The sequence below is a fragment of the Petaurus breviceps genome, unplaced genomic scaffold, assembly GCF_028583685.1.
Source record: "Petaurus breviceps papuanus isolate PSGF00001 unplaced genomic scaffold, PetGlider_PUasm1.0 174, whole genome shotgun sequence".
NCBI lineage: Eukaryota > Metazoa > Chordata > Mammalia > Diprotodontia > Petauridae > Petaurus > Petaurus breviceps.
In genome coordinates this window covers 33,571,756-33,585,105 of record NW_027185761.1, presented here as the reverse complement: position 1 = coordinate 33,585,105, position 13,350 = coordinate 33,571,756, and the positions used below count along the sequence as shown (strand labels likewise).

General features: G+C 38.4%; 1 protein-coding gene across 3 annotated transcripts in view; it reads left to right on the top strand.

Moving 5' to 3' along the window:
* The window catches only part of CNTN4 (contactin 4), a 598,977-nt gene that overhangs the window by 223,319 nt on the left and 362,308 nt on the right, over positions 1-13,350 (top strand). For all 3 annotated transcript variants that reach the window (XM_069084072.1, XM_069084073.1, XM_069084070.1), the window contains exon 3: positions 10,186-10,312. In XM_069084072.1, the coding sequence (XP_068940173.1) occupies positions 10,186-10,312 (127 nt within the window). The remainder of the gene's footprint in view (positions 1-10,185; positions 10,313-13,350) is intronic.

The window sequence follows — 13,350 nt, the reverse complement described above, 5'->3', positions numbered from 1 at the left end:
TGTGTGTGTGTGTGTGTGTGTGTGTGTGTGTGTGTGTGTGTGTGTGTAGGTGGGGAGGGCTGGGGAGGAGCAAACTAAAAACTTTCCTTCAATCTTGTTCTATTGCAAAAAGGGAAATGCTGAGGTACTTGGGAGCTCACAGAAGTAGATAAGAAATGAATTTTGCATGTATCCCACAGTTAGGAATGTGACCAATCCTGGAATATTCTAGGCTCTTAGTACAAAACTATAGGGATCCTTTGAGGGCATCTAATCCAACCATTGCATTTGGCAGCTGAGGATACTGTCTGTCACTCTCTGCCTGAGTAAATAACTCTAGGCAAATCATTTACCATCTCTGGGCCTCATTTTTCTCAACTGTAAAATGAAGGTGTTGTACTAGTTGGCCTCTATGGCCCAACCCAGCTTGCAATCCTATCATCTTATGAAAGTAAGGCTCAGAGAGATTAAATGATTCAAGTGTACGAGGTCATAAAGAATATAAATGGTATGGATCCCACCATTCTAAATAATTCACAGAAGAGTAGTGAGAAGATGATAGGTAGGTAAATAGACAGACAGATGGATGGATAGACAGATAGACGGATGGATAGACAGACAGATGGATAGACAGACAGACGAATAGATAGATAGACAGACACAGGCAGGCAGACAGGCAAGCAGGCAGGCAGACAGGAAGGCATTTCTGGTCTATCTGGATCATGTACCACTTCATTCAAACAGGGTCGTTTTCAACGATAAACATGCATGAGTAGTATAACTATGCACTCAGAGGTCACCCTAGACTTAGGCAGAAGAGAGGTAATCAAGTACCCTCTCAAATGGGGAATATCTGTTCCACCAGCCTGTGTATACTGTAGTGTCATTAAAGTTTTTTTCTTTTTAATTTTTTCACATTGGGCTCAGTTTCAATACTTGTTAAAAGGGAATAATAATATCTACCTCATAAGGGGCATTAGCAGGAAAAGGACAAAAGAGGTACTGAAGAAAATTCAGGGCATTGAAAAGGGCATTGACCTCTAAATTTACAAAGGGTTCTGTGATGCTGCAGTATTTGTATTTTTATTCCATTGAATTTCTGTTGATGTCATTTCTTTTAAGCTTACATTATTTGGAGCACTGATTCCTAGGATGAGCTTTCATCTAAAGTGGTTTTGCAATGATAAAATCATTGGTTTCTGAAGGCTGATGAATGCTTTCCTTGTTTACCCTATGCAACACCTTTTCTTTTTTATCCTGTTGAGGATAGGTCCCCATTAATGCCAACAAACTCCAGACAGTGTAACTCCATTCCTGAAAGCCTTTGAGTTTAGCTCCCATCTTGGAAACTGAGCAGTGCCCACTTTGAGACATAGCAAATCGGTTAAAGTCAGTCAGCCAATTTCCTGGGGGGTTACATATAGACTTTACTTCCATCTTGAAGCAAATAAAAAGAAGGCCCTGAATAGAAGGTATCATTGAGCCAATTCATCTAAAAGTTACAAATAGACCATTTACTCAGGGGAAGAAAATGGGGAGGGATGCATTCAAAACAGAACCAAAAATGACTAAGAATTTCAAACTACTCAAAAGTTGTCCAAATGAATTGTCTGTCCATATGGATACGTCACATGAAAGGGGAATGGATATTCCAGAAAGCAGCTGTTAGATTATCTTGGCCAATGTTTTTATTGCTTATTGATGAATTAATTATTCACATAATAATAGTGACTCTGAGCTGCATAAAGTGACTGAAGTTGACGTTGATGCTGAAAAGATTGTAAAGGAATAGAGCAAATACTAAGTTATTTGGTTCAGTCTGCTTAAGTAGGTCACTTTTCTCCTGGAAATCCATTTTCAGGTTTCCATATTGACTTTCTTCAAAGATGACAGTTGAGGGGTGACCCATTTAATTGTAACAGGCTACTTCACAAAACGGCTTGCAGTAGCCATGGTTTTATCTCAGATCCCTGGTGCAATAGTCATAGTTCAATAAAATTTGTTTTCAACAAATGTTGTATTTTTTTTATTATGATCCTGTATTTACTTTCCATTGTTTTTAAGGAATCTGGAATGAACTCTCCAAGATGTTATAATTATACCTTATTAACCTAAAGCATAAGATCAAGGTTAAAGGGCGGTACAGACAGTTACTCTGAAATAGATGACTGTTGCTCAATAAGACATACCAGTTTGTCACTGCTCAGCATGTTACTTCATGTTTTAACATTGTTGTTCAGTCATATTTGACTCTTCATAACCTCATTTGGCATTTTCTTAGCTAAGATACTAGAGTGGTTTGCAATTTCCTTCTCCAGCTCATTTTACAGATGAGGAAACTGAGGCAAACTAAATAACTTGCCCAGGGTCACTCAACTAGTAAGTGTCTGAGGCTGGATTTTTAAACTCTGAAAGATGAGTCTTCCTGACTCTATACCCAACACTCTATCCACTGAGCCACCTAGTATTATATAAATAATAAAATCTCTTTGATAGTGTACTCAGAGAAGTGTTAATCTTGAGGTATTACTAATATGTAATTGATGTGCCTCAAACATTTGCACCCATACTTAATTGAGGATTTACCAAACAAAAATGATGATCTCTTTGGCATGTTTAAGAAAGTAAAGAAATAAACCCAGAATAAAGTATGGCAGTAATGTTCAAATGTGTATCCTTAGACTAAAGGAAGCAAATGTTCAGAGATAGGCAAGTTGGATTAGCAAATTCATGTTTTGGGATTCCATTAGACTTCTATTGTCAAGGCAGATTAAGTGTTTGCTTTTAATCAAGGTTCTCTGATGTTCATTAAAAATATTAGTACTTGGGAGTTTATAAAAATGTGTTTGAGTTAAAAGCATCATCAACCCAACAGATGTGTGTTATCTGGATTTTGCCATCTGTAGTAGGCTCAATAAAAATCATGCATTAATGCCAATAATAAAGGTACAAGATTGCCCTCAAATCCAGTTCTTTCCTTAGTAGTAGCCCATCAATCAATGGGCAACTTTCTGAGACTATACACTGTATAGAAGATGCTAGTTTTCATTTCATTTCCCTTATCTGGAAGCTTCCTATACTATTATGGCAAAATGGCATTAGTTGGGTGTGGGGCATGGCAGAATTATGCAGTGTGCATAATTATGCACTGTGTCCTAAAGAGCCTGAGATTTAAATAGCTAACCAGGCATTGAAGAGATTGTCCAGGGAAACTTATACTAGTCAGGATCAAGGGAGGGACAGGCAAGAGGTATAAACAAGAGAACTTGTCCCTTACTTCCAAAGAGAATAGAACAAGGAGAGAATTATAAGATGCTGATGCAGGACAAAGATATGGAAGGGGGAAAGGTTAGGGAGATTAGGCAGTTCAGCGCCTAGAAAGAGAAGAAACAAATCATGATGAGGTTGACAGATTGATCTAAAACTATTCAAGTTGAGAAATAGAATTGAAGTAGAAGACTCAAAAACCTATTGGCAGCCTTTCTCTTAATTAAATGATTTTGCTAGAAATTTGAACACTTTTGATGCAACTATACTTACTCATCATGTGTGAATATAGAGTTGTCCTGGGGTCTGACACATATGAGCCATGTGACCCAGAGTATACCACTGAAGCTCTTAGTGCCCCAGGAAATTTTCTAAGACTGTAACTATGAAGAAGATGCATACATATACAGGAAGAGGAAATCTCCCCACCTTCCCCCTGAATTCCTTACACCAATAGAGTCACAGATTTTATGAAACAATAATAATAATAATCGACGTTCATTCAATTCCTCCCCTAAGTCCTCATCAGTATTCTTTGTCCATTCTCGTTCACTTTTCTTCATGTGATTATAATGAATAATTAAGTCTTTTAGTTATGCATCCTTGTCTTTTGGCATTGGCAATCACTATTGCCATGAGTGAATGAAAACTCCATTGTACTCTGCTTAGCTCAGCCCATATCTGGATTACTTTGTTCACTTATAGTCATCACAAGTTGGGAAGCCATTAATAATTTGGTGAGCATGAATACAAGGACATCCAGGTTGGTAAAGTGCTTTGAGTCTATGCCATATGAGGATAGGTTGGAAGAACTTTATTGTTCAGTCTAGAGAAGAGAGGACTTGGGAACATGATGGCAATCTTTAGATATTTGAAGGGCTGCCATATGGAAGAAATATTAGACAGCCTCCATTTGGGCTCACAAGGAAGAACCACAAGAATTGAGGAAAAGTTGAAAAGAGGCAAACTTAGGCTTGATGTCAGGAAAAGTCTTTGGAAGGTGTAATGGGCAGCCACCAAAGTGAGAGCTTTGCCTTGGCTGGAGATTGTCAGATAGAGGCTGGCTCACCATCTCTCTGGCACCACAACTGGGATACTTTATCATGTATGTTTTGGACTGGGTGGCTGCTGGAGTTTGTCCCACATCTAAGACTCTTTGATTCATTTGGGAGATGTAAAATTAAATCCAGACTGTGAAGGCCTGTTGATTTTATTCAAGTAAATTACAAATCCAAAACCCCTTTTAGAGGCTGCTGGAAGTGAAGAATCAAGCCAAATGAAGGTGAAACCAGTCACCTAAAGTTATATTTTCAAAAGATTCATTCACTCGACTAAAGAAAATGCTCTCTTTATTCTTTAGAACTGCTTCTTTCTCTTTCCTTTTTCTTCTTTCTTTCTCTTTTATTCTTTCCTTCCCTCCATTACTCCATCCCTTCCTTTCTCTTTCTTTTCTCTCTCCTTTTATTCTTTCCTCTTCTTTTCTTTCTCTCTCTTCTTATTCTTCCCTTTTCCTTTCTTATTTTGTCTTCCTTCCTTTCTCTTCCTTCTTTTTATGTCTTCCTCCCTTCTTTCTTTTTTCTCTTCTTCCATCCCTCCCTCTCTTCTTTATTTCTTCCTTCCTTCCTTCCTTCCTTCCTTCCTTCCTTCCTTCCTTCCTTCCTTCCTTCCTTCCTTCCTTCCTTCCTTCTTTCTTTCCTTCCCTCCCTCTTTCCCTCCCTCCTTCCTTCCTTCCTTCCTTCCTTCCTTCTTTCCTTCCTTCCTCCCTCCCTCCCTCCCTTCCTTTATCCCTTCCTTTTTTTCTCTCTTTCTAGCATGTGTGTATCTATGTGATCACTATCAAGCCATTGTTTTTCTGTTTTTAAAACCCATCATCATTGAAAAATTATTTCCTAAGTGGAGACTATTTTCATCTCCATGAGCCTATTTTTGTATTTCCAGGATCTTGCATTACCTATGATTTGGACCTCATTATATGTGACATAATGCATGATGGCAACAGCTTTATGATTTCCTGAACTGGAGAACAAAGCACTGGGATGAGAAAAACACATTTCCTCTTTGGATTCCCTTTCAGTTCATCCTAAGATATGCTAGGTGTCACTAGACAATTCAGCTCCTTGCTGTTTAAAATGCTTGTTTTTCTTGGGTTAACAGGAAGAAAGGGGAAGGCAAGGACAAATGAAAGAAACTTTTTCTCTAAGCAAGTATGTCTCCTTCTGTGCTTTGCCTGTTGCTTCATTCTATAACCCAGCCAAATAGATCATTAGGCAAAATGTGGTATGTTTTTGCTAGTTTTACACATAATATTAATATAATACCTTTGTATGATCCTTGCTATTTCTTTTATAAATACTGATAATGCTAAATTGTATTTGCTGTGATAATGACATCTACCTAGCCATCATTGTTAAAGCTGGCAATTTCATTTAAGAGGGATATTTCTCACACTCAGCCAAATCACAAAAAGAATATTTCATTTACATCTGGTTCCCTGTAGGAGATTGCAAATGTATTCCATGAGTTTTCTTTATCCATAGGGATGCTGCTGACCTAACAGTTTTACCACATGCATGCACATGAGTGCACGCGCGCGCGCACACACACACACACACACACACATGGAAGGTAGAGGAAAAGGCTCTCAGCCGGCCTGTGACCCAATGGGTGCTGCTGTGTGTTCTTCTCAGGGGCCTGCAGTGACAGCATGAGTTGTGGCCAATCCTATAGGAATTCTACTTTTGAACTAAATGCAATGTTGGGGGAATGGGAGGGTGTGGGATGACAAATAAGTCTGACATCGAGATCATGCCCAAGAGAGTTAGCTTGTCAAGAGAACTTTATTTTGCATGTCCTTAAAGGCCTTCTTTTGCTATCTATTTACAGTTCCCTTTCCATCAATGGAAGAGCCCATTTTGGGTGTGGTCTTAAGACCTCAGGGTTACGCCTTCACATAACCATCTGAATACTTTCCCAAATGCCTTCACCTGTACAGAATGCAGTAACTCTAAGGAGTCCCAAATATTCCACACAACCATATCTCTGTGCTTTCTGCTGGTTACACACTTTCTACTTTATGCTGCTTTTGATTTTGCAGGATCCTCAATGTTATTTTAGAATTAACTTTCAGGCTTAAGGTTGTCGGCATTCAAGGTTCTACTCGGAACCTGACTGTTTAATCAGGCAAACTAACTAATGCTATTGGTAAAGTGTCTGCAAACCACAGCCCCACATATTTTGCTTGTGTCATGTATACACATGCACACACGCACAGTATGTGCATATGTTGCATACATGTGTTGTGTGTTGATGTATATGTGTCATATACACATGTGTGTCATACAGGCTTTGTGCATGTGTGTGTCATGCATGCATTGCATGTGTAATGTATCCATATGTGCGGGTGTGTCGTATATACATATGTACACATGTGGCGTGTGTGTCCTCTATACGTGTGTACATATGTCTATCATGTATGCATATGTACATTGTGTTGTTGCTTCAGTCGTTTCTGACTCCATTGTGACCCCATTTGGGGTTTTCTTAGTAAAGACACTGGAGTGGTTTGCCTTATCCTTCTCCATCTCATTTTACAGATGAGGAGACTTGGGCCAACAGGGTTAAATGACTTGCCCAGGGTCACACAGCTAGCATATGAAACCCTATTTGAGCTCAGATCTTTTGGACTCTAGGCCTAGTGCTGTTTCCACTGCATCACTTAGGTATATGTGTATTTCTGTATGTGTGTTATGTATGTATTATATGTGTATACCAATGTCTAAGTGCATGTGCATGTAAACAAATTACCCCTCATTGCCCTCATTGAAAGTTTGTCCAACATAGAATACCCTGGGTTAGTCCCATCTCTAGACTTCACAAAATCACAAAAAAACTCTTACTAGGAAGTTGTAAGGGATCCCAAATGTCAATGAGTTCAACTTTTTTTTTTTTTGCTAACTTGCCAAGGTCACACAGCTAGTTTTTTTGTGTGTGGGTGTTAAGTGTCTGAGGCCAGAACCAAACTTAGGTCCTCCTGACTCCAGGGCCAGCGCTTTACTTCCTGCGCCACCAAGCCGCCCCCAATGAGTTCAACTTTTACCTGAATAGGACACCCCAAGAAGCAATCCTCTAGCCTTTGCTGGCAGGGCTCCACTGATGGGGACAAACATTCCCTAGAGAGGTGGCTCCTTCAACTTTTTAACTCATTGTCCTCTTGAATAGCCTCCAGTTCCCATATCATGCTTATGGTCATACTGACAACTGCAACCTTCTCTCTCTACCCCATGTTCGTGGTCAAACAGAAATGATCATGGATAGTTCATGTCCCAATTGAAGGAACAGGGGATGTCCTATTTGGCAAAGAGAAGATTTGGGGATTGGGGGTGATGAAGACGACAGCTGTTTACAGGTGTTTAAGAGCTGTCATGAAGAAGGGGGAGTTAGACTTATCTTTGACCTCAATAGACAGAACTAAAATCATTGAGTGGATGTTATAAAGATTTATATAAGATTTAGGATTAATATCAGAAAAAAATACAAATCCCAGGGATTGGGGCTACCTTGGGAAGGAATGGGTTTCCCCACACTAGAGGTCTCTGAGCAGAGGCTGAATGACTGCTGGAGGTTGTGTTATCGTAGGAATTCTTTTCTTCAGGAATGGTTTAAGCAGGTGATTGCTGACATAACTTCCAGAACAGAAATGGTGGGTTCTATAATCTGTGCAAATTCCATTCAACTTATAATTCTTTTCTGAATCTGAGCTCTTATTCTCTTAACGCCAACATTCTCATCATGTTGGCAGTTCCCAGACTTAGTCAACTCGGGCATGTTATGTACATAGGTTTCTAGTTTATAAGTACAAACAAGACATGTATGACCGGAAAAGAGAATTTCAAAGTGTGTCACATGGAACATTAGTGCCTTAGTTCTAGCCTTAGTTCTATCACATTGAAACATGTATATTTGTATACATATTTTGTGTGAATATATCTACATATATGTATATTCATGTATATATGTGTATTTATACTTTGAAAACAGAAAATAAAATATCAACTGCAGATTTAACATTAGCTAACCATGGTGAATTTGGTTAAGATCAGTCCTTGACACATCTATGAACATTTTATTGCATGTTTTATTGTTCAGTCATTTCAGTTGTATCTGACTCTTTGTGACTCCATTTGGGGTTTTCTTTGCAGGTCACACAACTAGTTAGTGTCTGAGGTCATATTTGAACTCAGGTCTTCCTGACTATCGGTCTGGGACTCTATTGACTATGTCACCTAGCTGCCCTTTTTATTGTACCAAATGAGATTTTGTTGTTGGCATATCATCCCACAAGCACTCGCAGGCTTTTCGAGTCTTTAAGAGAATGGAAAGGAACTCATCTTCAGCCAAAAGAAAGATTAAGTCTCTTTGATTTAACAAATTAAAAGCAACGATATCTGCCTCCTGCACCTAGAGATGTGACCTTTCCAAAACCTCTTCTCTGTTTGGAATTTGTGAGCCCAGAAAACTCATGCATGAGGGATTGTGGATTTCCTTACAAAAGAATTGAATCATACAGCTTTTTGTGGCAAGAATAATTTATAGGCAATAAGCTTGGTTAACCAACAGAAAATCAACACTTTAGAGAATCTCAGGTATTTATAACTCAATACTTCCAAAGAACTGTCACTCTATTAATGGGTAATCTCTCCCTTGATGCAAATTTCAGCCCCTATGTATCATTGTAGATATTTTCCAAATATTTCAAAAGTATTTAGTATCTTGTAGACTACCTTTTGGAAATAGGTCTTTCTGACCTTGACCTTGCTAAACTGGTCTCTGGATGAAAGATATGATGTCCATCCCTAAGCACATCCTCAAAACCTTTTCAATTTGATAAGGAGTTTAGGTCCAGAGCTGAAAGAGACCTAAGGGACAATCCAGTTCAGTCCTGTAATTAGGTCCACTGACTTCAGATTGGGATTTTTTTTCTCTGAATGCAACAGTTTCCTAAATGTTCACTTTCTGAGCATACCTATCCTTAAAGAACCCTTAATACAATAAGGCATCTGGGTATGATTTTAATGAAGATTGCAGTTTATTCTGAATGGATTAAATCATTGAAGAGCTATTATAAAATATTCTGAAAATATTTTTCTACATCATTCAAATGTGAAATAACTACATTGAAAGGAAGTATAAATATTAACTTATACCCTCCCATTTAACTACATGTTGGCCACAACAGGATACATATGTGCCTTGGACCACAATCTTGGGCGTTCAAACCAGCTACCCAAGTGAAGTAAGAAGGGAGAGTTAGAAGGTGTTTGAGAGAAAGAATTGCTTGGAATGACAAGCAAATGTGTATGAAAGTCAAGTCAAGGAATATCTGTGAATAAAGAAGCTATATAACTCTTTTAAAGATAGAGACAGAATTAGAAAAAAATTCCTTCTTCTGTGAATAATGGAAAAAAAACTTACTGGAGAATAATTTGAAGTTGAGCTATGGGCACAGGGTCCCTTTCCTCTTTAGTGTTTCTTTAACAAAGAAGAGGAGAGATGAAAGAAATGAATAATGCTATACTTAATGGCCAAAGGTGAAATACATTTTCAGGAATAAATAGCTATCCACAGCTCTCATTTTCCTCAACTATAAAATGAGAATAATAACCAAAGCTACCTCTCAGGATTGTTTTGAGGATCAATTGAGATAATATTTGTAAAATGCTTGGCCCAGTGCCTGGCACATAGTAGGCACTCTATAAATGCTTATTTAACTTCCACTCTCCCTTCCCATGATTATCTCCGAGTCTCATCTGGATGATTCCTCAACAGACAGTTTCTTATCAAGTGGCTAAGACAGCCTGTGTGATTTTGATGCTTATTTCCCAGTTTCATTTAAATTCAAATTGGAGCTTCACTCTTTGGTATTTTCTCTTCTAATTTCAGATGACAATACACTGCACGGACCGATTTTTATCCACGAACCAAGCCATGTGATGTTCCCATTGGATTCAGAGGAGAAGAAAGTGAAATTGAATTGTGAAGTTAAGGGGAATCCCAAACCACTTATCAGGTTTGTTGAGTTTAAAAGTAAAGGTTACCAGTTTCTCTCATTACTCGATAAAATATTTATTGGTCACTCATAATGTATAAAAATATTATACATGCATATTTATATAATACATATTCAGATGGACATAATATACATTCAGATGGACATACATATATACATCTTATATTTATCACCTATATTGTATATTGTATACACATACACATGATGAAAATATATACCTGGTGAAATATACATGATGAATACATGCATATGTTATACACACAAAAATAATGCGTATACAAATCTATGTGTATTTGTGTGTGTGTATTATATGTATACATACATATAGACATGGTTACATACAATGGGTACATATATGGATATTCACATTCTTACATGAGGTGTCCCAAAAGTCTTAGTGCATCTTTAAAGCTATTAAAGATACACCAAGACTTTTGGGACAATCTGTACCTGGGTGCATACATGGTTATGTGAATATGTATGTCCATTATTTCAGCAGTATAGAAAGTTTCTACTAGAGAGAAACTCCTTCTGTTAATGTAGATTGGCAACACATGGGTAAGTTATGGCCATGGATAGTTGCTTGGGGGAAACGAAAGGTTGAGTCAGTCAATCACTGAACAATAAGTAAACGTTTCTTAACTATTCTCTGTGTGCCAGATACTGTGTTAGACTCTGGCAATAACAAATTTCAACAAAAATAATCCCTGAAAGGAGCTGACATTCCAATGAGGGAGACAATATCGCTACCCTGACATGTCAGAGACATACAGAGAAGGTGTAAGATAACCTTAGATGAAAGGTTCTGTCAATTAATGAGCAGCAAGAAAGGCCCATTGATAAGAGCAGCAACTGAATTTAGTCTTAAAGGATGCAAGATATCTAAGGGTTGGAGGTAAGGACAGAGAACATTCCAAGCATGGGGGGCAGCCAGCAAAGGCAAGGAAATGGGAGATAGAGGGCTGTGTATGATTTGTCTATTGCTACACAATTAATTGACTTTGGAGGCTAGGCTAAAAATTTATTCTTTCTTAATTCCTGGGTTGCCAAAGTCAGTTTTGTTGAACTTGCTCCTGTTTGCAAATGGCATTGTACTGATTTTATAAAGTATTACATACTAATACTAAAGAGAGACTCCTAAATGAGCTACATAATCACTTAAACTATTCATGTAGGAAATATAAAGTGGATGATAAAGTGGTTGCCCAGACTATGATACACAATCGAATGAACAACCTGGAGATGGGAGAAACACACAGACAGACAGAGACACAGAGACAAACAGAGAGACAGAGGCAGAGAGAAATAGAGAGACAGCCAGATGGAGACAAAAAGAGAAGAGAGAGGGGAGGGGAGGGGGAGTGAAGGGGGGGGGGGGGGGAGAAAATGAGGATCTTGGACAAATATTATAGATAGACAGTAAGCTAATTCCAGAATTGAAGAGGATCATCATCATAGATTTAGTGCGGGAAAGGACTTTAAAAGTCATATAGTCCAATGGCCTCATTTCATAGATTAAGACACAGACACAAAGAGAACCAGAAGTGAGATTAAAATCCAAGTGCTCTAACTCCAGATATGGCACCATCCTGCTTCTAAGTAGAAGAGAAAATTAAATTGTCTTTGAGAAACTATACAGTACTTTTAATGACTACAAGCTTCTCTGAAATAAAATCCCATTTTTAAAGCATACATTCTTTTGATGATTCTATTATATCTAGGAGTCAGGGAATGCCAATCTGAAGAATCAAAGTTGTGAGATATATAGTGGATATGAGTAGGTTGCAGCAAATTTCCAATTTAAAAAATGTGCTGGTGAAGCTTTGTAACATATCTTATCACAGAGATGGATAACTGGAAAAAGAGGTGGCCTGGTCATGTAGCAAAAGTCAGGTTTAACCTGAGAGGACCACAGCTACCCAAGTTAAGTAAGAGATAAAAAGGGAGGTCTGTGCTATGTTGGATGGTGCCCTTCTGGAGGACTTATAGGATAATAGGGATAAAAGTCACAAGGGGATGCAAAGGAGTGAATAGGCTGGGAACAGATCCACATGTTGAGGAAATGACTCAGATCCATCAAAGCATCAAGGAGGGTAGACTGTAAAAAGAGCTGCTCCTCTTCATGAGTTCTAGTCTAGTCAATAGCACAAACTTTGGTCAATATGCCATCTCTGTACCTTTGAAATGACTGTCCCCCCTGTCTAAAATGCTTTCTTCACCCCCCTCCACCATTTGGGATCCTTTGTTTCTTTCAAGACTCAGTTCAGGGACAGCTAGGTGGTGCAGTGAATAGAGCACCAACCCTGGAGTCAAGAGAACCTGAGTTCAAATTCGATCTCAGACACTTGACACACTAGTGGTGTGACCTTGGGCAAGTCACTTAACCCCAATTGCCTTGCCTTCCCCCCTCCAAAAAAAAAAAGACTAACTACAATTACTACCTCCTGCAAGAGATCTTTCCCAGTCTTCTTCCCCATCCCTCATTTTTCCCTCCATTCACCTGTAGCCAGTATATACTTGATATATATATATATATATATATATATATGTTGTTTCTTTATTTAAATGTAAGCTCCTTCAGGATAAGAACTATTTGTGCCTTTTTTTTCTTTTACATACCTAGCACTTAACATAGTAGCATGCAGTGATAGAGACTGTGGTTTCATTGGTATAGAGAGATCCTGGATGAAGATGCTCAGTAGACTAATGCAGGTTGGCACCTTCTCTGCAATGGAAGTCTTATGGATATTTAGCCTAGAATACTGAGAGATTAGGTGACTTTCTTAGGGTTACACAGCCAGTTTGTGTCAGAAGTAGGATTTGAACTCAAGATGTCCTGGCTCACAAACCACCAAACCATACTGCTCCTAGCATAAAGTAAGCTGTCCAAAAATGCTTATTGACTCAAAGAGGAGCTACTCCAGCCAGTAGTTCATAAGATCAAGGATTTATAACTGGAAGGCACCTTAGAGAACATCGTGTTTAACCCCTTCATTTTAAAAATGGGGAAACTGAGGCACAGTGAAACTAAATGACTA